Source organism: Ciconia boyciana, chromosome 1 (genome assembly GCF_034638445.1).
Source record: "Ciconia boyciana chromosome 1, ASM3463844v1, whole genome shotgun sequence".
In the NCBI taxonomy this organism is placed as follows: Eukaryota; Metazoa; Chordata; class Aves; order Ciconiiformes; family Ciconiidae; genus Ciconia; species Ciconia boyciana.
This window is the reverse complement of record NC_132934.1, coordinates 134,175,953-134,200,132: the sequence shown is the minus strand read 5'-3', so window position 1 is coordinate 134,200,132 and position 24,180 is coordinate 134,175,953. Positions and strand designations below refer to the sequence as shown.

The 24,180-nt window shown below is 50.7% G+C and overlaps 2 protein-coding genes and 1 non-coding gene across 6 annotated transcripts in view; 1 reads left to right on the top strand and 2 right to left on the bottom strand.

Moving 5' to 3' along the window:
* Window positions 1-360: 360 nt before the first annotated feature.
* On the bottom strand, window positions 361-15,612 carry RS1 (retinoschisin 1). 2 transcript variants are annotated; one of them, XM_072852652.1, is made up of 6 exons: window positions 15,484-15,612; window positions 7,086-7,121; window positions 6,673-6,778; window positions 1,994-2,135; window positions 1,655-1,850; window positions 361-513 (listed from the first exon to the last, which is right to left on the bottom strand). In XM_072852652.1, exons 1-6 carry the CDS (start codon window positions 15,610-15,612, stop codon window positions 361-363), a joined length of 762 nt encoding a protein of 253 aa, XP_072708753.1. The 2 variants fall into 2 exon arrangements, with proteins under 2 accessions (XP_072708753.1, XP_072708761.1); XM_072852660.1 differs by having other exon boundaries at window positions 7,086-7,111; window positions 15,483-15,534.
* Window positions 15,613-21,375: 5,763 nt separating this feature from the next.
* Window positions 21,376-21,448, bottom strand: TRNAV-UAC (transfer RNA valine (anticodon UAC)). The gene has a single exon. It is a non-coding gene; the product is annotated as a tRNA-Val (tRNA).
* Window positions 21,449-21,733: 285 nt separating this feature from the next.
* The window catches only part of PPEF1 (protein phosphatase with EF-hand domain 1), a 42,240-nt gene continuing 39,793 nt past the window's right edge, over window positions 21,734-24,180 (top strand). The window contains exon 1 of one of the 3 annotated variants that reach the window (XM_072852622.1): window positions 21,734-21,898. The gene's annotated coding sequence lies outside the window, so the exon portion shown is untranslated. Of the gene's footprint in view, window positions 21,899-22,047; window positions 22,148-24,180 lie in introns of those variants that run through there. The other 2 variants (XM_072852631.1, XM_072852641.1) reach the window with 2 other exon arrangements.

The following is a 24,180-nucleotide window of genomic DNA, read 5'->3' as shown; positions in this document are numbered from 1 at the left end:
GCCTTTGGACCCCACCTGCACTTACTTTGGCCTCCACAGCATGCTGTGATGATGATTTCCCCAATCTAACAGCCAGGGCCAGAAGCGCTACATCTCCCGGGATCAAAGCCGCAGCAACGAACCTTCCTGCCTTCCTCGATGTGTGCCCCATAGACACCTATCAGCTTCACAGCAGGGTGTAGCTTTATCACCAGGCGTGGTGCGAAGCAACGTTTTATTCAAGATAGCCCTTCCCTTTGCGGGCTGGGCATTTACACCGCAGGACCGCGGCCGCAGCCAGCATCGGTGGCGAGGTGGGGCGACTGCACAGGTGGACGCCTACACATCCACCCCAGGAGACAGCGTGGGGCAGGTGGGCGCTCAGCCGCACTTGCCCAGGCACTCGAGGAGCTCCATGCGGATGGCAATGCGCACATGCCAGCCCAGCGGGATGAGGCGGATGTAGCGGGCCACGATGGGCGGCCGCAGCAGGTTTTGCACCGAGGACGAGCGGTCCGAGTTGCCGTAGAAAACCTGGGGAGAGAGGTTTGGCGGACAGTTAGGGGGCTGAAAATGCTGCCCCATGAGTTTGGGGTGCCTGTGCAGAGCAGAGGAGGAGTGTCCCTCTTCCCCACCCCCAAAATAAAAGACTTTAAAAATAGCCAGACACAGACAATTTTTGTCACACTGGCTGGGTTTTCTGAGTAAGTCACTTTCCACCCACTGTTCCTCCACTTTTTCTGGTTAGGCTAGACTTAATCTCGCCCCATTCTCTCTCATGCATCTTCTGGCAGCAAGGCAAGGCACCATGTGTTCGGAGTAAGCATGGCTGACCTTGGCTGTTTGCAGTTCATGAGCCAGGCTCCCAGACATGCTGATACAGACAAAAAAATGTATTTGGGGGCCCTTCCCCTCTGCTTGGCCACACTGCCATGTCTTCGGCTGCCATGACCTGTTTTTTTTTGGGAAAGCTCAGCATCTCCCCAGGGCTGCAGAAACCAGTGCTTTAGTGAAGCCACCAGAGCCTCCTATGCTGGGATGGGGCCATCCCCACAGATGGACACTGACGATGCCTGGGAGGCAGCAGCCATGGCATCCCCTAGCCCACCTGGGCTGCACAGGGACCACAGGCACCCCTGTAGAGTCCCCTGTCCAATATTTCACTTCAAACCAACCACTAAGTGCAGCAGCGAACGGTTCGGTGGGTTGTGACTTAAATAGTTGCAGATTTTGTCTCAGGGGTTTTTCTGCATTGTTATTGTGCACTAGCCCTGGACTTACAGCAAAAGAAGGAGCCCTTATTTTGCAGTGCCCAAGTACACCTGGCATAGTGCAGCCCTGGCCGAGGAAGGGGTTTTATCATGGAGGTGCCACTTCCCCTGCGATGCCAGCTAATGCCTCCGTCCTGCTGAGTTAGTCTAGACTCCGCCATCATCATTAGCAAAAAATGTATTTTGTTCTTCTGCAGTTGGTCAGCGTGGCACTTGCTCTTACCACGGCGGGGGGACACCCCTCTCCATGCTGCCCCTGGACGTGGGGTGAGTGCCAGGCCCCATCCACCCTGCTGCTCCCACAGGAGCCCCTCTTGGGGCACCTCCCTGCTGAGACCCGATGCTTTTGTGTCACCAAATGTGCCCCCCACTCCACCAATGGCCGAAGCATAAAGTCCACTGACCCGGTTGTTCCCGGTCTGATCCTTGTAGTAAACCCAGTTGAGGTTTTCGTCGGTGCGGTACTGCACGCTGTACTTGGTCATCCACTCATCGGCATCGCAGCGCCCTTGCGTGAGGATCCCCGAGATCACCTTCACCTCCTTCAGGTCGATCTGCAGCCACTGCCCGTTGTCCTGGTACTTGGAGAGCCACGCGCACCTGGGGGGACACCGCCGGCCCCGCTACGTCCTCCACCCCTGCCCTCCCGGGCAGCCCCCCCTGCCGCCACGCTGCCAGGGGTACCCCAGCCCCCCACACCCCCCTGCCCACGGGACTCTTCCGGCAGGAATTTTTGGACTCACCCGAAGCCTTGGCCGTTGAGGCGGGCCTTGTTGGCCGTCCAGGAGGAGTACCAGCCCGTGTACTGCTCAGGGTTGGAGCAGCTTATCTGGTCGGGGGTGACGGCGCCGGACTCGAAGCCCAGGGGCTTGTGGTAGGGGCACTCTGCAGAACAAGGGAAAAAGCATGCTACCGTAAGGCCACACGTGGCTGGCCGTGTTTTCTGGTTGCGTTTGCATGCTTGTTGCCAACACCCTCTGTGCTGTCGCTGCTCCCTGTCCTCCCTGGCCAGGATGCTGGGGGTGCTCTTAAACCCGGACCACAACCCCTGCAGTATTTGCTGCCCAGGGGCCATGGGGGTCTTCATTTCTAACTCGTCTTGTATGAATTTCTGACTCCTCTCTCTCTCAAACTTCCTAAACCTGTGCTGCCTCCATCATTTTGGGGGAAGGTTTTATTCAGATGTTGCAATCCGAATCTCCTTCTTGCAAGCATGTGGAAGCAGATCCGGACTGGATCCATCGAGCTGGATCCAGCCTCCAGGCTGTCAGCCTCTGCCTGGTCCTTGAGAAATGCCTGGCATGGCTTTTCTTGCTGGACTTTATCTCCTTCTGCTCCTCCACTCACTGTCTTGATTTATGGCTATGACTGGATGGCAAAATTGCTGAGCCTGCTCTGATCATCCCTCCATGAGCACCCTCAGATCTTCAGCATTTTCTGCTACGGGGACTATCTTTCTATCTGGAGATGGTCTTGTCTTGTGGAAAACCTGTGTGTACTCTGGTGCCAGTGTGCTGTAATGCTTGGCTCTGCCAAAGGCTCAGGGATCGACATCTGAGTTTTTGCCTTCAGATCTTCAGGCTACCAAACCTGACCCCACAGCTGTCTTCTGCAATAGCGAGAAGTTCAGCAAGACTCCCGCTGGCTGCAAAACCACTAGAATACAGGCAGAAATACTCATTCATCATTAAAACTTTCTGAGGTGGGTCACCACACAGTGCTCTGGAAGGCAAGCCCTTGGTGATGCTGCCATGCAGAGTGCCTGCATGCTGCCTGGACCTATTTGGGGTTTTTTTTGTTGTTATGATCATTTTTTATGCGAGCAGGTTATCACTATGTATCTAGATACACATAAAGGAGGTGCTCACAAGTGTCAGATGGGAATTGCCTGGGCAAACATCTATAGCATGGGCAGCATTTTTCTAATTTTGCAGCCTGTGGAGCATGTGTGGTCCCCCAAGGGTGACTCTGTCACATTTTCCAGTTTAGCGTAGTCCGTTTCATGAGTTTCGGCAATAAAGGAGCAAGCAAAGCTCTGCGCAGCTTCCCTCGTGGGTAGGACGTTTCCTCACCTTAGCCATGGCTGACCGACCAGCATGATGCCTCATGTTAAAAATGACCGACACGTGGGGAGCATCAGCAGGTGCCCAGGGCCCGGCGTGACCACGGCCTCCCTGGTGCAACGCCCCAGCACTGTGGCAGCGCGGTCGATGTCTCATTAGCAAGCTTCACTAGGTCAATATCGTATGCATCAATATCTCATTAACGTATCTTGCTCAGTTGGTACCTCATTAACATGTTTTTCTCCATGAAAACACATAGCCGCTGTCCCGCCTTCCTCCAGGCACGGAAACATCATGCTTTTCCACCGCGTTAAAAACCCTTGCTCCCCTTGTGCAAGAGGGAGGCCGGGCTGGGGTGGCCCTGCGTGTTTACTACTCAGCAGGCTCATCTCAAACACCACGTAACTTTACTTTTAGCAACACTAATCCGCAGATCGCACAACCGTAATGCAATTAGCAGGTCACCTTCTGGCGCGTCCGGCTGCGCCGCACGCAGGGACCCGCGAAACTGATGCCTGGTTCCCGCCTGGCCAAACCGGCTAAGCCATTTAATGCCGTTACTGCTGACCTGGAGAAAACTCATGCAGAGGTTGTGCCATGCCACAGCTCTGCCACACCTCAGCACGGCTGCTCTGCAAACCGTCCCCAGGCAGTAGGGACGCCGGGGCACACCGCTGTGGCTGGGCTGGGCTGGGTGTGGAGAGTGCAAAGCCCCCCAGCCTGGGGAGAGAGACAGCTGGGAGATTCATTATTCAGGAGAACAGCCTTCATTAGTCAAGGAGGATGCCTTCATTACTCAGCCACATAATGCTAATGCGCGAGAGCACCCCTCACACCTGGCCTGGCCTGGCCAGGAAACCCAGAGCCGCTCCTCTCACACACGTGTCCCTCAGCCATGGATGGGTCAACCAAACCTGCCGTGTCTCCCTTCCTTCCTTTCCCTTTCAAGGGGCAATGGTTTTAAACTGAAAAAGGGTAAGTTTAGATTGGACATAAGGAAGAAATTTTTTACGATGAGGGTGGTGAGCCACTGGAGCAGGTTTCCCAGAGAAGTTGTGGATGCCCCATCATTGGAAGTGTTCAAGGTCAGGTTGGACAGGGCTTTCAGCAACCTGGTCTAGTGAAAGATGTCCTTGCCCATGGCAGGGGAGTTGGACTAGATGATCTTCAAAGGTCCCTTCCAACCCAAACCATGCTGTGATTCTATGATTCCTTGGTGCAAGCGATAGCAGGGTGGTACCAAGCTGTAGCAAGGCTTCAGCTGGAGAATTGTACGCTGTTAAGGTTAAACAGCAAGAAAACATGCAGTAGGACCAGGCTGGCATGCCAGGCGTAGGTGCAGGTAGGGAGCCACTGTGAGAAGGACTTCCCAAGGGGTTGGTCAGGGATCTCTGCTGGGCCGGCTGCGATTCAGCATTGCCACGAGGCTCTGTGGTGCGTGTGAGCGTGCCGATGCTGCTCCTTGCACATGACACCAGGCCTGCAGGAAGCAGGGGGATCCTACATGGCGACCTGGAGTGTGCAGTAATCTCCATTTGTCCAAAATATGCTTTACTGCAGCTCCATGCAAAGGGATACAGTTACAGGTGGAGGATGTCCAAATGATCCAAATGCAGAGAGACTCAGACAAGGATGCAAGGACTGCAGGGACCTGCCTATCACAGGTGGGCTTCGTGATGATGCTGTGACAAAAAAGAGTTGTGGTGGCCAGCCCTTTGAAAGGCAGCGGTGAGCTCGGGCAGGGCCATGCCAGCTCAGACTCACGTTTGGGGTAGTGCGTATGGGTTTCTTTCATAAGAGACTGGAGGAAACCCTCAGAACAAGAGATATAAAGTGTCATTTCTGGAGCTCCTATAAGTGATTCTTCTGCATCACAGGGGCTGTCTCCAGCAAATGCCTTCTTCCTCTTCATAGCTGCCCCAGCAGGCAGCCGTGTGGAGATACAGGCTGCAGAAACTGGAAGAACAGAGCCTGAGGAGCCATGACCCTTTACTGGGGATGTCTGGGACCACTCTGCCCTGGGGTGAGACACCACCCATGCATGGCAGATGAATCCTCTCCTTGCAGTTTCTCTGGGCAGGGAAGAAGCCTGTGGGCAATGCTCAAGCTGGGCGAGCCCCAGGTGGGCATGGCCTCCACAGGAGCAGGGTGCAAGGAGGGAGAGCTCGGGAGAAGCAGACGGCCCAGCAAGGATGACTGGAAAGCCTCTGTGCTTGTCAGCTGCCTTGTGCCACGGGAGGCAAACCTTCAGGTCCAACACAAGTGTGGGATAGAAATGCCTGGCGTTTATTCCCCCTCTCATTTCTGTTTGCATATGCCTGCAAGATTTGTCAATGGTGTCACATCTTCTTGTCAATGCACATTTTTATTTGCTTTCTAGCCCATCCTGGCTTCCACTCAGAGCTCTTCCAGGGCAACTCATTTAACCTCCGCCTCCTTCAGGGCAGCCATACCAAATGCTGAGCACTGGGGTGACTGTTTTCCCCAAGTATCTCCCCTGGGGAACCCAGGAGCAGCAAAACACACCTCAAGTTGTTGCACAGACTCTTGCAGGAGCTGGGAAGAGGTGGTTGCTAGCGGGCACGCTAGCAGGCAAGAGGCAGGCATCACTTGCAGCACCCAGCCCCAGAGGGATGAACACCTTTGAACATCTGTGTGACAGAGGCCTGAACAAGAGTACAGCTTCTGTGGGACACATGAGCTAAACCTGAGGATCAGCTGGGCACCAGTAAAGCCTTGCTGGGGTGCCACGTCAGGGAAAATGTGGCAGTTGCAGAGAATAACAAGGGAAGAGCTTGATCAGAAACCTATAAAACATAATCCGTGAGGAACGGCTGAAGGAGCTGGGCTGGGGCAGCCCAGAGAAATGAAACACGATTGTGGTATTTTACTGTTTAAAAATACGCTGCAAAGAAAGAGTAAACTGTTTTCTTTGACCCCTGGGGAGAGGAGAAGATGTCACAGGCTAAACTGCAGCAAGGGAGAATCCGCCTAGGTTGTACAAAAGGTTTCCCACAGCAAATCCTGCACACAGCGGTAGCTGCCCCAGGCGCTTTCTGGGAGCACCAGCGCTGGGGGCTGTAGGGACAGGGCAGGCAATTGCCTGCTGGCACCAGTCAGCCTGGGCCACCCTGGGTCACCTCCCGAGGCCCAGGCACGGCCCCCGCTGCTGCTGCCCCTCTGCCCGACGGTGCAGGGTCACCCCGCACCTCCCACCGGTGCAGCTTCCCCGGCCCCACCAGGAGCTGGGTTTGGAACAAGTACCACCATAACGTGCCACCTCTGCAATGCAGGGTGCAACGGGGGAAGCTGCTGAAGATCACCAGACAAACATGGCTAAAAGCACAGTGGCCCATTACCTGGCATGCACTCTAAGCTGTTAGTCCTGCTGGACCACACCAAATTAGGACCTCCTTGGCAATCGCATTTGCAAGCCTTGCTGTGCCACAGCTCCAGTCTCTCATCCTAAAGGGAAGGTAAAAAACCAATAATAAATCACATAGTCATTGACAGTAGTGACACGAGGCTAAATCCGAGTCCTGAGGCTTAAACACTCACGCCTGCCCAGGCTGCTGCACCTTCTCTGAGCCCCTTTCTTCGTGCCAGCCTGGCACAAAACGTGGGATGACTCCCCCTTGGATTCAGAGGTCAGAGCACGTGCCTGGGCTTGGAGGCCCGGGTGCCATGCCTCCTTCTGCCCTGAGGCGCCGGAGCCGGGCAGTGTCGGGCCCCCAGCATTTACCTGGCAGCCAAACGAGCCGGAGGGACTTACCTCTCCCGGGGAGAGGGCCAGCACAGCTGGGGCAGCGGGCATGGAGGGAAGAAGAGAGAGAGATCAGAAACAAAGATGCTGCAAGCAAACATCAGGAAATACAATGAGCATTTATTCCCGAGCTGGGGACAAATAAATCGAGGAAGGACTGACAAATCCACTGCATTTCCCCAAGCTGACTGCCAGGGAAAGCAAGAGGACGTGGGCAGGAACAGGGCACTGCGTGTGCCCGTGCCGGTGCTACTCCCCCACTGCGTTTTCTTTTCAATGCCTTTGGCATCTCCTCCTTCTGATCAGATACGCCTGAAACAAACCCATGCAAGCCCCCCCAGCCTCCGCTTTACAGCTAATTTCACCCCTATCCTTTTTTGCCGTCTTCCTGCCCCACAGCTTCCCTTTCCCATTTTGCCCTTAAAACATGTGAGCTGATGAACCCCAAGGGTGAAATCCCAGCCTGGTGCCACCGCAAATCCCTGGTGCTTTCGGAGGAGATGGGGCACCCCACAAGGTGCCTGGCCTGAGGTCACTCCCTCTGGTCAGGATGGAGGAAAAGGAAATGTAAATAGGTCTTCCCAATCCATCTTACATACTCCCTTTTTTTCTTACTCAGAGAAAACCAGTTGTGGCCGTAGAGGAAGAGCTGCTATTTTTGTAACATCTGACCTGTTTTATCTCCTGCCTGTCACTGAGCAATGGCTTTTTTATGAGCCCTTTCCTTGCCAAAAGGGCTCTCCCGCTCCGCTTCCCAGTGAAGTTCAAAGCAGACTATGTTAATAGCAGTTGGACTGGCAGAATAGTGCCCAGACAACTATGAAAATAAAATAATTTTTAAAAAAATAGTCCCGTGACTGCTGATAACTCATCAACACAAGTCAAATGTCAAACATCATCTTTTCAATACCAGTAGGGAATCTGCAAGCCGCTAAGGACCAAGCTATTGAGGAGGTAAAAACTTGCATACAGGAGCCATGAGAAACCCGCCATCTCCAAACAGAGGTTTTGTGAATAGGAAAAGAGGATCTTTTCACCAAATGAATTAGACTCTGAATTATTCACTGAAATCTAGTTATGATTTATTCATTCACACACTGTCACTTTGCTGAGCCTAGGAAGCTCCAACTAATGCTGGGAATTTACATCCCACATTTCTATAGCAAGTTTCATCTCAAAAGACTCACAAACACTGTGCAATTATAATCAGCTGAAATATAAACTATATACAAAGCTCTGTTTATTACTGAAATGCAACTGCTCCTTGGGTGTGACACTGAGCCTGAATGTATCAAGAGTCTGAAAGAAAGACCCCAGCAAAGAACAAAATGATAAAGAAATTTTTTTAAAAAATCCTTTCTTTAATGCAGAGATGGTCTCCTTTGCTTCAGTGTCCCAGGGGAGCATTTCTGGCATCAGGAACTCACCGCATTAACCCAAGGCATTGGCCCTGGAAGAAGAAGTAAACGTCAGTCTACAATAAAAAGATGTGGCTTTTAGTCAGGCCCAAGAGGGAGGCAGGGGGGCACCCAGACCCCATCAAGCTCAGCATGAAAACATGGGTGCACGTCTCCGGGTCTGGCCTCTTGGAAAATGTAGGCTGGGGGCCACGCGCAACACCATGCTCCACCTTTCCCAGCACAGATGTTGGCCAGCCAAGTCCCGTGACTTCTTGTGCAACAAGAAAACCAAGGCAGAGGTGCAAGCCCAGGGCCACGCCGTGCATTGCCACCTCCGTGCTGTGCCGCACGGCATGAGGGTGGTTTAAGTTAGTGCTGCCTGTCATCAGATCGATACGCTACAAACCAAGGCATTATCAACTATCAAAACGGTACTGCCTTTGCCAATAAAAGCAATGCAGCGCGTCTCCTGCCCACTTGATGCTCTGTTTGATGCCGATGCTGGAGCGGCACTGGCAGCGGGGGCATGGGAGCCGGGCCGGCGGGAGCCTCTCCTGCCCCTCCAGCCCATGCCCTGGTAGCCTTTCCCAGCAGGACGGGTGCCCTGCTCCGGGAGCACTGGCTGCAGGGACTAGCTTCATTACCCTGCGATGTGGGAGCCTGGCTCCCCAGCCAGCGCAGCCTGCCGTGCGTCCCCACCGCCCAGGTCTGAGCTCATGGGGCTGCAGCCTCAGCTCCTCCAGTCTGCAGGTGTTCAAGTTTCATTTAGAGATATGTGCTCGCTACGTGTTTCTTAACCTCTTTATTTTCGCCTTTGGAAGACTGATTTTTGTGGAAAACCTTTTGTGGGTCATTTACGTGGTTTTCTCCCAGCAGTTAAATGCACTTTGGCCTGGCAATGACCTGATAAGTAAGTGGAGCCACGCAGAGGTGAAAGCAAAGGTGCCTGCACTTCTCTGCATAAGTACTTGCCTTGGCTCCCCTGCAGCACCCAGGGTGCTGCAGGGGGACTTTAGGGGCTACAGAGAAACCTGGTAAACAAACTAGCAAATGAATATACTTTGTATAGGAATAAAATGTTTCTCTTTTCCAGTGCACACCAGCAGCCCATTTACATGCGTGTCAGGTACATTTGCCCAGCATGAGGAAGACTGTATTGTGGTGAAGCCTACTCTTGTGCACCGTGTGCCTGCAGTGGGGAAAGGAGACGTGAATTACCAGGCTGATGTAGGGGTATTGCTTGGGTCCATGCTGAGCCCTTCAGCAGACCTCCTGAGTCCCTGCCTGGGTATTTGAGAGCCAAGATCGAAATTTGGCACCTTCATTGACAGATGCAGCTGGAAACCCAATGGCTGTGAGTGAAACAACAGAAAAAAAAGGAATAGTTTTCAGGTGGGTGGGTGTACGGTAGCACCTACTCAACCACCAGGAATAAACCCTCCTACCTGGCTTGCCCGGCGTTGCTTGGGTGGCTGCACCCAGCCAGCGATGCCTGCTCCGGGGCTACAAGAGCAGCTTTGAGGGTTTTTAGGCTTGTCAGCCAGGGGACATCACTGCAAATCAAGCAAGGGTGTGAATTTCAAGCACAAAAGCCATTCTTTCAATACAATGTGTTATTGGGTCAGCCCTGCGACACACAGGGGTAGAAAGGCAGTGCCAGGGCATGGGTGCCGGCGTGCTGCCCCTCTGGCTGTCCCCGGTGGGCTGGGGGCCTCCAGCCCTCGCCACATGGCTCGCTGGCATCTCAAACAGGAGGTCAGCTTTGCCTTTTTGAGCTGTAAAGGTTAACTGCTAAGGGCTCACTCCGATGAGCAGCTCAGCCGTCTGACTGCCAGCAGCCGCAGCCTGCGGCACAGGGGAGCGGCAGGCTTGGCTTGGGGTAAGCACAGCAGCGGATGGGCCAAACTTCCCGCCTGGGCAGCATGGCCTGATAACCCCCGGCATCGGGAGAGGAAAGGAGAGGAAAAGATGCCCTTGCCTACAGTCGGCCGGAAAAAGTAGTAATTGATATATTGGTGTGTTTACAGCTGTGACGGGCCCTGTCCTACAAAGGAAATGAAGAGGAAAGCTGGCTGCCAATAGTCTAAAAATGTGATGGCCAGCGTCCTTTTATAGTGAGCGTGTTTGCCTTCAAGGAAGGTTACAAAGATAATTGGTAATTGTAGGTCAGACAGAACAAATTGTTGCAATTCGTGGGAGAGTCATAAGTCCTGCATGGCCGCCGGGGGCTGTTGTGTTAAAAGTACAGGACTGAAAAAAACCCCGAAACATTAAAAAGGAAGGAGCCCTATTTACAGCCCCTGCAGTGCCCCAGGACATTCAGCAAACCATCAGTTCAGTGAAATAAATTCTTATCTGTGCGTGTTTGTGACACAGGGAGATAGGGCATGTGCCTTTCCCGTCCCTCCATCCCGCCCTGCAGCGTGGCACGTCCAATGCACTGCCGTGCACAAATGCCACCCTGTAGCACAGGATTTGGCGACTGGGGCTTGGGCAAGCACCAGGGGATGATTTTGTGCGGGAGCACCCATCCCAGTGGGGCTGGGCTGGAGCACGGACCCCAGGGCGGCACTGCTTGGCACCCACCGCTGGGCAGGATGGAGGGGAGAGAAACCCCAGAGACTGCCCCAGGTTTGGGGGACAAAGAAAAGAGCTGGCAGAGGCAGTCCTGGGATGCCGGGATGGGGAGGACAAGGGTTTCCTGAGGTGGAGGTGGGATAAAGCAGCAGCCACAACTTGGGCTACCTGGGGCAAGGAAGGGGCAAGCAGTAGCAAAGAGGCTCGGCTGCTGGCATTTTAATGACAGGAACAGGTAACTCCGTGTCTCAGAAAGTTTGTGGTCATTATGAACGTGGTTAAACAGGAGAAAGAAGGGAGGAAGGTAAGTGTGGGCAGAAGTAACACCGCCAAAGGCTGGGCACATTTTGATAAGGTCAGCTCTGAGAAATCATATTGAATACCCTGACCACAGAGCCACGACAGCAAGCCATCTTTTTTTAGAGTGGCTAGAATTAATGACAGATGTACAAGCATGAGAAAGTACATGATAAAATAAAACAGAGAAATAAAATATAACACAGAATAAATGTCAATCACTCGATTTACCAAAATAAGTTCACATAAACCTGATCATTGCAGGCAAAGTATATGGAAAATGTTAATGACTTTGTTTATTGACTTCACGATTTAGGTGGCCTAGAAGCTTCAGCTGGACAATAGTTAATTTTGCCTCTCATCTCTGCAAGCAACATCTCAGTTTAACAGAGCTCAGAGAGATGAGCAAAATTATTTTCTGCCTGCTTCTCCCAGTGGAGAGCACTCCCTCTGTGATGCAGTGCTTTCCCAGCATGGTGGCTCCTGCTGCATAGCTAGTCACCTGCTTCCTTTCTGCATGTGTGGGCCATGGGGCAGAGGAAAGGAAAACAGCTTAAAAAACAGAAAAATGTGACTGGAGCCCCAGAAAAGCTGTCACAGAAATGAAAGAGGTGACTGGAATGAATGGCACCGGTTTTATCACGTTTTCTGCAAGGCACACCATTGCAAGTCCCTGTTTTCCTTGAGCACCACTTTAGAGAGCATCAGGAAGCAGAGTTAGGTGAGGCGGTCTGTAAGCAACACAGAGGGTCGAGACACTGAAAAAAGCATTGCGGTACGTCTGTGCCCTTCGGGTGCTGGTTTGTGGGTTGCTATATTATTAACCTAGGCTATTTTTACATCCCAGCCCTGGAAATCGTGCCAGGCAAGTGAGGTGACTCACATCAGGCTGCACCAGCCTCAGTAGCAAGGTGCATTTGGGGAAGCTGCCACATCCCAGGCCACCGTCGCACATGGTGTTTTCCCCATCTCTCCTTGCCCCTGTGCCGGTGATGATGGCCCGAGGGACCCCTGCTGCAGCCGTGGCCAGCACTCAGGCCCCCTCGGCAGGCATAGCCCCCTCGCCCAGTCGCTTCATGGTTGCTTTTGTTGTTTTCCCCCAGGGCTTTTTCCGTGGCCATGCTAAGCAGGCTCCACGGTGACCGTGTCATGCAAACAGTGCCTTTATTTCTAAAGAGTGCAGGCTTTAAGTGGTCCTTGGGAGCTATGCTGGCATGCAGAGACCCCCAAGGCATGTGCAGATCTGTGTCCGCCAAAAGATTTTGGGAGCCAGGCTGGCCTGGTGAAAGCAGGGCATTCATCCAGGGGCTCTCACCACCTAAAGCTGCAGAGGGCCAAATGCTCAGCCTGTTTCCCCTGCAGATGATATTACAGAATCACAGAATCACAGAATCGTATCGGTTGGAAAAGACCTTTAAGATCATCGAGTCCAACCATAAGCCTAACACTACCAAGACCACCACTACCCCGTGTCCCTAAGCACCTGGCAGCCCCCAGGAGGGCACCACCGCCCCGGCACACATCAGCCTGCGAGGACTCATCTCTGCTGGTCACTGACGGGCACGGTCAGAGGCAGAGACTGAAGGCAAGGGGACCAGCACCAGCATCAGCCCACGGAGGGGAGAAGGGCTCATACTTCGTGCTAAGCTCCTCTCTCGTGCTTCAACACGGCTGCTGTTTTCCTCATTCATTTTGCGGGAATTTTTCATGGTTTTATTATTTTCGTTTCCACTTCATTTTTTTTGTTTGAATGATTTTTATTTGGTTTCCATTTTCATTCATTTGTATTGTGTCTCATTTAATATTTACTGGTATTTATCTGAAAGTGATAAAAAACATATTTAAATAATGACAATTATACCTATTTAATTCATATTCATTTCTCTTTTACGCCTGCTGTCTCCATAATGTTTCTACAAAATTTTTTTATGTTGTTAAAATATTTGAAAAAAACGTAAATAATTTGAAAAAATCAACCTTTTCCACTTTTCTTCTTAAGAGACGTATAATTATCTTTTTTTCCAAAGTGTTCCTTTGAAAATCTTTGGCAATTTCTGATCTTATTGACATGTTTGTTCCTTCCTGCTTAGAGCTATGCAGAACATTGCTTGCATAGTAATTTCATTAGATGTATCGAATATGCCAAAGGGCGGCACTAAAGATGTTATTTACTGTGATCTGAAGGCGGGTTTGGGCCTTTGATTTTGGTTTTTTTTCAAAGCTGCAAAAAACAGAAGGGAAAAAAGAAAGAAATCCACTCTCTTAAACTGCTGAGATGTGCTTATTCCCTGATGTGTAGTAAGCACGGATGGAGTAATGCGGCGCAGGCATGTCACATTCAATGTGCTAAAAGCATATTCATGTCAATCCAGGGCTCGGGGTGCTCCCCCTCACCATATGGAGGGGGCCCGGCAGCTGCTGCGGCTCTCGTCGCAGGAGCCTGCCTGCTGCACCATATGCTGCTGCTGCTGCTGCGGTGGTGTCCCCGGCAAACACGAGCCCAGCCAAGGCGCGGGGGCTGGGGGTGCTCCTCTAAGCCACTTGCTCTGCCGGAGAAAATAAGCTAAGGAGCTTATCATGGCATCAGTGCACGTGGCTCGACGGACTGACCTAGCGGGACCTTCTCCGTGGTGGGAGAAGCAGGAGTGTGAGGGGGACCTGGGCAAAGGGTCGCTGCTCGCTCTTTATCCAGAAGAGGACGCTTGGGCCATATAGCACAGAAAAAGAGTACGTTAAGAAAACCAGTAAATTAAGAAAATAAATTAAATATCGAAGGAGTGATGCCTGGAAAGTGATCCTGCAAGTAATTTTTCACTGCAGGCTCTCCGAAAATATCCTGATGTGTGGGTGTCTATTAAAAGCAAGCTGTGTCTGGGATTCAGAGCAAGGTATGAACTCATTCCAAGGACTAATTGCAGTTATGCCACCCATCGGGAAAAAAATGCTGGAGTCCGGGTAAAAACAGCCTTCCAAGAAGCTCAGGCACCAGTAGCCTTCCCACATGAAACAACAGAGAGCAAAGAGATAAGGTATGAGGAGAACGCACAAATATTTGCTGAAAGATTAAAAAGAAGACCTATTAATTAGACAGAGCGGGGTACAGCCAAGCATAACAGGATGAAATGAAGGCATGGCTAGTTGAGGAACACTTTCCTATCCATGAAATTTGGTAGACCAAAATATTCAATGGAAACAGAGCAGGATAGAAAAAACTAGACAAAGCAAAACACCGAGAATTCAACATCCATGGGGGAAAAGCTGGACTGTCTGATAAATCTGTCCCACACTCTGACAGATCATACTCTGTTCACACATTAATATTGGTAGATACTGCCCAGCACTTAGCAAGAGCAACCTCAGACTTGTTTAAGATAATAGCAGCTTTGCCATTGGCTTCAATGAAGCCAAAAGTTCAAACACAACCCAGAAAATGATCTCCTCATTCCACAGCTGGGTTAATTAAAATGGAAGGAAACCATGACCCTGAATTTTCTGGCTTCTTCTAGCTCTCGCTTACCTGCTATCATTGCTACTTTTCTGAAAAGTAAATTTGAGAAAGCCTCAAAACTGATAAATACTTTTCCCATTTTCTTGACTTCTGATTGCTTTTTGTTCTTAAAGTGCCTTTGGAAGTCTTTTCCAGACCAAAATACCTGAAAGAGCCTTTAAAAAAAGGCAGATCTCCATCAGCAATGTCTTGCTGCTAGAGAAAATGATCAGTTTTTGATTAATCAAGAGTTTGATTAATGAAGGACCAGTCTTTCATGTTATACTGTACCTCATTTTTCAAATCAGCATTATTATTTACTCACTGGCTCAGCTGCACTACAATTTTCTTTGCAAATTCATATTTTGACAAATTATATGGCAATTTTTTTACACTGCAATTATTTTGTGAAACAGAGTTTTACTACTGAATATTCATAGAGCTGGAAGAACGCTGCTCACTCATGTACATAAATTACACATCTCCTCCACAATTTTGCCTTTCCCTGTATTATTATGCTTCCATGAGAACGTAGAGAAGAGCTTGCTCTGTACCCCACAGCCCCTGGCAGAAGAAAAAAGCATGGATGACAAGAAATACAAAGAGGGACATCTAAAAGTGCCTCTCAGGTGGCAAAGTGCATACCTTTGTACCAGAAAAGAAGAGACAGCAGGACGCTTTCCATCTTGAACCGCATCTTTTCCTTCCTCTTTTGGGAATAGCTCCTTACCACGCTGCTTGGCTTGCTGGGAAGGCATGAGATTAACTTAAGCATTGCCTAAGCATCTTACTCTCCTCCATTCTCATGATTTTATCAAGCACTGTCAAGCCAACCACACAATTATTACTGTCAAGCTCCATCCTAGAGGATGTGTCATACATTAACAGTTTTTAAAACATAAAAAGTACTGAAGTACTGACACTCTGAGTGTGAATCTGATTGTGTATGCAGACATATGTCCAAATAAACAAGGATATGCCTACCTAAAAACCACGTATACCCTCCAAAGAAATGCAGATGTCTAATACTTATAAAATATATAAAATATATGTAGTATATATTGTCTATTGTATGTAGTAAGTATTCATTATCTTCCACACCAATTATTTACCTCTACACTATCAATGCTTTTCCTAATAATAGCTGTGTGTAGAAATCTGCCCTGGCCTTACTGCTCTTTCAGTCACCTAATTGCAAGGGCCTGAAAACTGCAATTAGTAGATCAAACAGAAAAAGCACATTTCAGTTGTTTACTTGCCGAGCTGTAAAAATCTCAAACCAAAAAAGTAAACCTCCCTTTGCCAACAGTTCTACCTATAGTATCCTCTCAACCAGTTTACATCAAAGAGAGTTACACATTTGATTTTAAAATGACTGAAAGATTCAGGACAGCAACAGACTGCTAGCAATTCCAGTGGATCTTGCACCCGTTCCTCCAATCATCTCTCTTAATTATGTGCAATTAGCAGTGAATTTTTAATGGAGGTTTTTGAAAGCAATTGCTTCAGAAGCAGCTTTCTTTGTTTCAAAAGATCTCGGATTGCGTGCACAGGGAATAGATTAAAGTGCTGCATAGATCACGTGGGCTGCTGTTGAATTAAGCTAGACCTGTCTCTAGTCTTCTGGTCTACATCCATTCAAGTAATGCTGCGCAAACAAGGATGCTGACTTTTTGGAAACAGTCCCCCTGGGCAGGATTCATCTCACCTGCCTTTGGATACCCACAAATTTGGAATGCCCCGTAAATGGGATGTCAGGTATGGTATCCCTCTGCACTTGCACCTCCAGCGCCAATGCATCCCGCCCTCACCAGGGCGTGCGACATGGATGGGATGAGTCTCTTGCCAAGGGGGCTCACTGCTTTGCTCAGCCTCGAGCAGTTTAACCTCCTCAACCCAACACTTTTCCCACTTAATCTACCCCCAGGGAGAGGGCGGGTTATCGCAGGCAGACCCCTGCATGGACACGGCCATACTGCTTCATGGACCTGGGCCAGCTCACCCCAAACACTGGGGAGCATTGATGCATGGCAGGGCAAGCAAACAGGGCGGCTCGTCCCAGGCACCAGGAAGGGGGTCATTTTCCTAAGGGCAGGGGGCTGCTCCTGATTTTTTCTCAGAGGCCTCCCACTCATACGCAGCACCCCTCCTGGGGCAGCGAGACCCACCAGAAAGTCCAGCCAGGGGGTGAACAAACGTGAGCCTCATTGAGGGTACCAGGGCAGCCTCTGCGCATCCGCCATGGTGCAGCATCTCGCTCCAGGCTCTACACAGTATCCAGGCAAGGCTCTCTCTCCCCCTCTCTTTGCCATCCGGTCTAAAATGGGCTGCCACAGAGACAGAGCTTTCCAGAGCTGCTGAAGACACTCGGATATCTATTCCCTCTCTGCATTGATGAGCACTTGGTACCTAAACCCCATGGACTTGAAAATCCTGGCTTAAAAATCCCTAAATACCTTCATCCACATATATCTTGGAAAACCAGACCAGGGCTTCAGCCTCGCACCTTATAAGCACAGGTCTCATAAGCACAGGTCACCGGGAGGCAGAGCTGCCCACCCAGAGAGAAATCACCTACTGTATTTTAAAAAAGCAAAACCAAATTCTCCCCCATCACCCCAAGCGGTTTAAAATCTGCTTGGTTTATGGTCAACTCCACCCTTCAAATAGGTGTTGATTTTGTGTAAGAAATGCAGTAGCTCAGGGATCATGTTCAGAAATAGCACAGCTATTATCAAAGAACATTTCATCCAAAGGGACACCCTCAAGACTGGTAGCTCCCCACTTACAAAATTCCCTCCCCCCAGAAAGAAGGGCAGCCTTTGTTTAAAAATGTGTCTGTAGCATTCAAAAAATCAAATTGGTTCACATGAAGAGTAGAAGAGCCTTGAAATTAAAGGCTCTGTATAAATACTATGTGGTTCAGACCCTCTGTGTCTAATGGTGTTGATGGTCCTTCATTTTAATAACTGGAAACAACAAAACCGTGCTGCCACTGCAGACAACATTGCTTAATGGATCATGTAGTTAATTCCTAGCAAGCATAAAAATACTTTCAGGTACAGAAGACAGAAAACATTTTAAAGCCAATACACAATACAGCACCAGAAAGGGCTACATTTGCCCTTTATAAAAAATAAAAATAAAATTTTAAAAAGGATAACAATTAGCCTGGCTTTGATTATGGAACAAGACTATGGCTGGTACAAATGGTCCAAAGGACAGTTTGGTGACATCCACACTGCTATGTAAAACACAGGCAGGAACTGTCTGGGCAGGCTCACTCTTTTGGCTACACATCTTCTCCAGGTCCAGCGCGTGTCTCATGGGCCTTAAGACATTTTGGTATGTTTTCATGGCCCTCAGATATCTTGGTGTGTTTTCTTCCCCCAGATTGTGGGAAATAACACAAAGGCCACCCTGCACCATTGGGATGCTTTTAGTCTGTGAAGTTGAGAGTACAGCTTGCGTTTCCAGGGGCGTGATGTGAAGGCATGGGGGTATGTAAGGGTGCGAAGCCCCTGGGATGGCAGCAGGGGGAACGAAGCCGAGTGGAGGCTGTTCGACATCCTGCCTGGGGATGCTCCCTGGCACGTGTCCTTCCCCAGCTGGGTTAGCTGGCCTGAACCACACTTTTACCAGGAGTTTGCTAAGAATTAAACAGCATGGATTACTGGAGGCCAGTGCTCCAGTCCATACCTTGGCCTTGCTTTGTTAACAGATACAGATATAGCTCAGCACCTTTTGAGGAGCCCCATGCGAGCATCTTATGCAGACTTAACACTTTCTGCCCGTAGCTTTCTCCTTATGGGAAATGAATTTACTTCTGAGCATGGCAGAGCTGTGCTCTCAAAGAGAGCCATGAGCCTCAAAACACACACATGGGCATGGAGACCTCCCTGGCGCTTGACCAACTGTCAGCGTGCGCAAGCATGTGCCCTCAGAGGGGAAGCAGGAGGCAAAAGCGCTCACGTCAAGAGAGAAGCGCAATTCCACGTAGCGATTTTGTGTTTCTCCCAAAGTCAGAGTGCCAGACAGCTAAATCAGAGCAGCACACACGATTCATGCGTCTGGGACCTGAACACACACGACGTGCAATGTCTCAGCGCATATGTGTGACTCGTGTACTTTGGTTTTAGCACAGTTAGGGAACGTACACATTTACACATGTAAGTGTGAACCACAGGCATCTCTCAGAAGCAGGATAGTGATGTGCCAAGAGCACAAGACTGCCAACGCTTTCAGAGCTTGAGTCAAACCATCAGGAGCTGGATCCCCTTGAAATGGATGGAGCTACGATGGTCTACACACACTGAAGAGCTGGCTCTTGAAATAAAACATTCTTTCCACGAGTCTGAAGTGTGAACTTAAGTCCTCTTCTGAAAAGGAGGGTTTTTTTCCTAAATGTAAGAAAACACGATGCAGATAGTTACCCTGTGCTGGCTACCAGGATCAGGCCCACTGCCTGTAATGCATGCACCTGGGGGAGCTGTGGCTGTCAGCAGAGTAGGCACCGTGGGATCACCATCCCTATTAGATGGGAAGTACCTATACTGAAGGCTTGCATACACTACATTAGGAGAAGTCTGGCTTATAGCTGATTCAGCTTTGAGCCTGTATCCTTGAAGGACCCTGGCTGTGGAAGGCAGTTTACCTGAGAAGCGGCATACATCACTTTGGCTTCACCTCCCGTGGGCCACGCACACACCGCTAACCAAGCTAAGGAGAGGAAGGCCAGACCTGCGTATGTCTGCACTTTCAGGCTGCAGGATACACAGGCTCTTAGTGTCATTATGGTGCTTAATGTTATGACCTTATCCTTCTAGGTTTCACTATGTGGTATATGGGTGCTTTCTACCCAAAAGAGCTTTTACAACCTAGCCCAGGTATCCCTGCATTGCACTGCAATTACTAACTGCAGCTTGCCCATACCCCAGAGTGTTTCTTTAGTAAGAGCAAGCACTGACAAAGGTTAATAGTTTTCTTAAGACGATGATGATTAAGGTAAGGTTCTTAATAAGATCCTGATTAAAGTAAGTTAAGCCAATTTTTCTCTTTCATCTTTAAGATAGGCAAATCACACCCTCCTGCTCTGATCCTGCAAAGAGACTCAAGAGCAAACTCCTCCTTAGCTCAGCGGAGCTAAGGGACCCTCCTCCTCCTGCTCCTGCAGAGACGTCTTGGCCTCAGCACTCGTTAGGGCTCCCACACACAGACAGATGCCATGGCAGCATCCATGCCCAGAGGTTACCCTTTTCTAAAGGCTTGCACATGCAAAATGAGACAACATGTTATAATTCAAAAGTTAAGCTGCTCCAAGGCATGCTGACATGGCTCTTTCTCCCGATTAATAAACACAACGATACACACAGTACAGGGGAAAACAAGGACGGAGTTAACCATGCTTGCTAGCTGTCTGCTGTGAAAAGTGCTGGCCTTTTCCCAGCGCTCAAACACTTTGCCGAACACAGAGGTGAAAGCAACAGTGCTCCCGTCTGCCCCGGTGAGACATCTCCTTGGGGATGGCAGCCTTCGCCACCGCCGCGTGGCTGCTCGCACGCCCTTGGCCCCACTTGGGAGGAGGCACAGGCCGAGGCTTCTCCCCGCCACCGCCATGGCTGCCTCTGGTCTCTGCAGTCTCCTTGGTTACCCGGCCAAGGGACCGCAGTAAGGCGGGGATCCCTCACCCTCATGGTGGGGAAAGGCTCCTCTTGCAGGCGGGTGTTCAGCCCCGCTGAGGACGAAGCCTCTGACCTGTAGCAGGGAGAAGCCCCGTCTGCGCATTCCCGCAGCAGCCAGCCCAGGCCGAAGCTGCACCAGTGAGAAGGGGCCCAGGGGAAGACGCAAAATGGCTCCCAATGGCCTCTAGATCAAGCAGGCTTAAAAGGAGGGGTGACACTCTTTTATGAGGCATCCAGCCACCCATTCCCGTGCCTGGGCGACACGCAGCTCAGCAAGGCCTCGGCGCAGAGAGGCCCAAAGCCCCTGCACCACCCCAGGCCTCCCCTCCGCACCAGAGGCATGGGGGCTACTGGCCACCACAAAATGGTGCCCAGGGAGTACAGTACAGTGAGCAACTGGATTAAAACCTTGTAAATCCTGCCCCACAGAGCCATGCCGGGCAGGCGGGTGGAGAGAGCGCCAGCTGCTTCGGCGCCTCAGGGTGCTGGCCCAAGCTAGCTCTTGCTGGGTCTTTCTGCGTTGGTTGATGTTCTTGCAGGAAACGGAGCTTTTTAGGGGATAAAAGCAAGCACTGCAGCAACATTGTCTACATTATGCTCATACTCTTAGAAAAATGTGTTATTGCGCGGGGCTCTGGAAAGGATTCTGCCAGGCCAGGGTTTCCTGCTTGAGGGGCCTTTCTGCTCCCCTCGTCACACACCGCTCCTCCTCCGCCCCAAGCAGGGCCTGCCCTTTCTTTATGTGCTTACGAGGTTGCCCGTCTTGAGGGGAGAAAAAGGCAAACCGGGACTCGTCGCTTTAAAGGAAATAATGAAATAAAAATAAGGATGAAATGAGAAAACGATACGGCTGGCGTTGGTTCCACTGGGGCTCGAACCCAGGACCTTCTGCGTGTAAAGCAGACGTGATAACCACTACACTATGGAACCGCCACATAAACCAACCCTGCCAGCACTGCCCCTATCGACGACACGCTAGAGCGCCTCCTTCCCCCGCCGCACCCGCGTGGGCGGGCAGCCGTTGGGCGCGCGGCGAGCCGTTGGGCGGTGGGGCCCAGCTTCTGAGGGAGGGCGGGCCAGCTCTCCGCAGCTGCAGCCCCCGGGCTTTTTTTTTTTTTTTCCGCCTTTTTTTTTTTTAATTTAATTGCTGGTTAATTAAAAACGTAGTAATTAAAAATTATTTTAATGCGTTTTCTGCCCCTCAGATAGCTACAGAGGAGCAGCGAATGGGGTAAATCACTTTTAATAGCTCTTATAGTGTGGGAAAGCAGAGGTAAGGTTTTTCTGCGACTACTGCAGGCGTTCCCCTGCATCTTAGGGCCTTCCAGCGGGCAGCCTCGGGCCCACACCTGCCCCACCAAACCCGGCCCGGAGAGGCAGGTAACGATCCTGGAGGGCAGGGGCCCCCCGTGACGGCGTTAGGCCGCAAGCAGCGGGTACTGTGAGCACTCCCTTGCCCTGCATGTATTCGGTACATCTCTGCTTTCGGCCTGTGCGCTCCTAACGTCATTGCCTGCAGCCCCCCCTTTGGAAATGGCTGGCAAGCCTTCCCGCGCATCCCGCTGCTCCTTTGATTTGCTCGGCTGCTGTGTTCTCCCAGGGAAGTGGAGAACAGAGGTCGGTGGGTCGGTGCGTTACATCTCGGCACCCAGCGGGCTGACCGAAGCATGGGGAAGGCAGGCTGAGCTCCGTGAGAGGTGCCAGCAACACCCCCGGCCGCTTCGGGGGAACCTGCCTGCGTGGATTTCGTGTAAATCAGTCAACGGGCAGGCGCTCCGCTGCCTGCTGCGGGGTGGTTTAGCTCTCTTTTCAGTGGGGGAGGAAGGTGTAGACGATTTCCTCGGTACGGGGAGACGGTGTTTGAAACGGCGTGTGGAGAGAGAAGGCAGAGCCCGAAGTTTGTCAGTGTCAGTAATGCCCTTGAGGAAGCTGTTGCGCGGTGCCTAATGGATCTGCGAAAGTGAATGATTTGCCCCCTCGGGCACAGCATGGGACACACCAATAAGCGTTTTTAAAATGAGGCGTGAAAGCGAGAGCATTGGCTTTCTAAAATCTGCCTTGAGAGGACCGAGGAGGTTCCTTTAACCACAGGGCAGAGGCCCTGACAGCGGGGACCTTTCCCCCACCTCGTCGCGTAGCTCGTAAAACCCGCCTGTGCCTGCGCGGTGGGACCGCAGCGGGGGGGGTGGCTGGGCTGGGGCGCTCGGAGCGGGGCGGCGGAGGTGGTGGGGCGGGCGGGGCTGTGGCCGGCTCCCGGTGCGGTGCCGCCAGCAGGGGGCTCCCCGCGCTCACCGCCTCACCCCCGCGCCCCAGACGGCCGCGATTCGTCCTGCGCAGCTCGGCCTGCGGCCGTTGTGCCTGGTGCTCCTTTGCAATTGTATTGTTGCAACAACAACAACAACAAAATGTTTTGTTACACGTGGATGTAGTGCGAGAAGGCCGAGGTGCGCGTAGGTGTCTTTGCTAAAGGGAAGCTAATCGAGCTGCTCGTACTATCCACTCACCCTCCCGCTCCCATCCAGCAATATCCAAGATTACTTAGGTTGTGGATTCGTGGTGCGTCTGCTGCAGAAGATGGCTCTTTGTGAGGGTACAGAGCAGCGCAGCTGTTTCTGTGCAGTTCTGTGCCCGTCTGCACCGGGTATTCATTCGTTCAGGGACTTCTTTGTCATCTGTTACACCACACGGTAATCGCCTTGTTTCATCTATTATGTTTTAGCTGGGGTTTTGCACTATTCGCATTACCTCATTCCTCACCATACTAAATCCTCACATCCCACAGGGAGTGGCTTGTAGAAGTTCAAATTAAGGCACCTGCACAGTGTTTACAGGACTGTGGTTAAAAGTTGCAAACAGAAACTAATATTTGGAATATAAAAGGTAAGTTTGTACATTTTCAGAGGCATGTGGTGCCTGTAAGCAAAACAGTATCGTTTGTAGCTAAATATTTTAGTTGCCTTAACTCTTTAAATCAATATTATTTTGCTGAAGCAGCAGGTAATTTACAAGGCAGAAAATTTTGTCCTTTTGTCATTAGAAGCAATTTTGTAAGGATAAGATGAAAACACAGGTGAAGAAAATTATTTCCATAGAGTTTGTTGACCCCCTACCTTGTGATGGCTGCACTTAGTAGTTGGCAGTTCTCAGTCTTTAAAAAAAACAATAAAAATTTTTTTTTAAAAATCCTTTTACATACTGATCATTAGTATGCGAGTCGAATCTGTGTACCCTCCTGACCTGGAGAGCCTGATTTAATCCAGAGGTGCCTTTTGGGAAGAGACAGTCTGGTAAGCTTGAGGCTTCAAGATGTAGGTTTTGCACTGTCTGTGCAGCTTATGGTTCACCAGAACAACAAAATGCAGATCAAGCCGTCATAAGGCAATTCTTGTGCCCGTTTCTTTTTCCTCATGTTGCTTTACTAAGATTTAGCAAAACCCGAGTGCTGTAGATAGCTATCATCTCTATAGGCCCTAAGTGGAGGCTGAAGCTAACTTGCAAAGGAGGTAGAGTTGTGCAAATTAGGTCATTAGTCATTGCTTCTCAGAATAATCTGCATTCAACTGATAATTTGGGAAATTTTCCTATTTTAAAAAATTTGTTCTCATTTTTACAGAAGGTATCCTGATGCTTTCATAGTGTTCTGGTGTAGTTTCTTGGCCTTC

What these genes read in the sequence shown, in the direction of transcription:
- RS1 (XM_072852652.1), bottom strand. Translation starts at nt 15,612, where the DNA reads ATGCTTAAGTTAATCTCATGCCTTCCCAGCAAGCCAAGCAGCGTGGTA. An exon ending in TGGCCCTCTCCCCGGGAGAG is followed by an intron (nt 6,779 to 7,085) that starts GTAAGTCCCTCC and finishes CCTTCCCTTTAG; the next exon opens with GATGAGAGACTGGAGCTGTG. An exon ending in CTCAACGGCCAAGGCTTCGG is followed by an intron (nt 1,851 to 1,993) that starts GTGAGTCCAAAA and finishes GTGTCCCCCCAG; the next exon opens with GTGCGCGTGGCTCTCCAAGT.